This window comes from Apaloderma vittatum, unplaced genomic scaffold (assembly GCF_000703405.1).
Source record: "Apaloderma vittatum isolate BGI_N311 unplaced genomic scaffold, ASM70340v1 scaffold7241, whole genome shotgun sequence".
In the NCBI taxonomy this organism is placed as follows: domain Eukaryota; kingdom Metazoa; phylum Chordata; class Aves; order Trogoniformes; family Trogonidae; genus Apaloderma; species Apaloderma vittatum.
In genome coordinates, this window is record NW_009699516.1 from 2851 (window position 1) to 3153 (window position 303).

General features: G+C 61.7%; 1 protein-coding gene across 1 annotated transcript in view; it reads left to right on the forward strand.

Moving 5' to 3' along the window:
* Positions 1–303, forward strand: part of LOC104280671 (diacylglycerol kinase delta-like) — a gene marked incomplete at its 5' end in the record, with an annotated part of 5000 nt that overhangs the window by 2774 nt on the left and 1923 nt on the right. The window contains one exon of the mRNA XM_009878400.1: positions 195–292. Coding sequence (XP_009876702.1) covers positions 195–292 — 98 coding nt within the window. The remainder of the gene's footprint in view (positions 1–194; positions 293–303) is intronic.

The following is a 303-nucleotide window of genomic DNA, read 5'->3' on the forward strand; positions in this document are numbered from 1 at the left end:
GGGCGTCCCTGTGCGGGTGGACGGCGAAGCCTGGATCCAGCCACCTGGCATAATCAAGATCCAGCACAAGAACCGAGCCCAGATGCTGACGAGGGACCGGGTGAGCTCGAGGGTGCACATCCCACACAGTGGGACTCTGCTGGGGTACAGAGAGGTGAGGCAGGCTGAAGCGGAGTCATCTATGTCCCCTGCAGGCATTTGAAAGCACCCTCAAGTCCTGGGAAGACAAGCAGAAGGGGGAAAGCTACCGAGCGGCTCCCAGGCCACGGCTCAGCTCCCAGCAGTCGATGGAGTACCTGACCG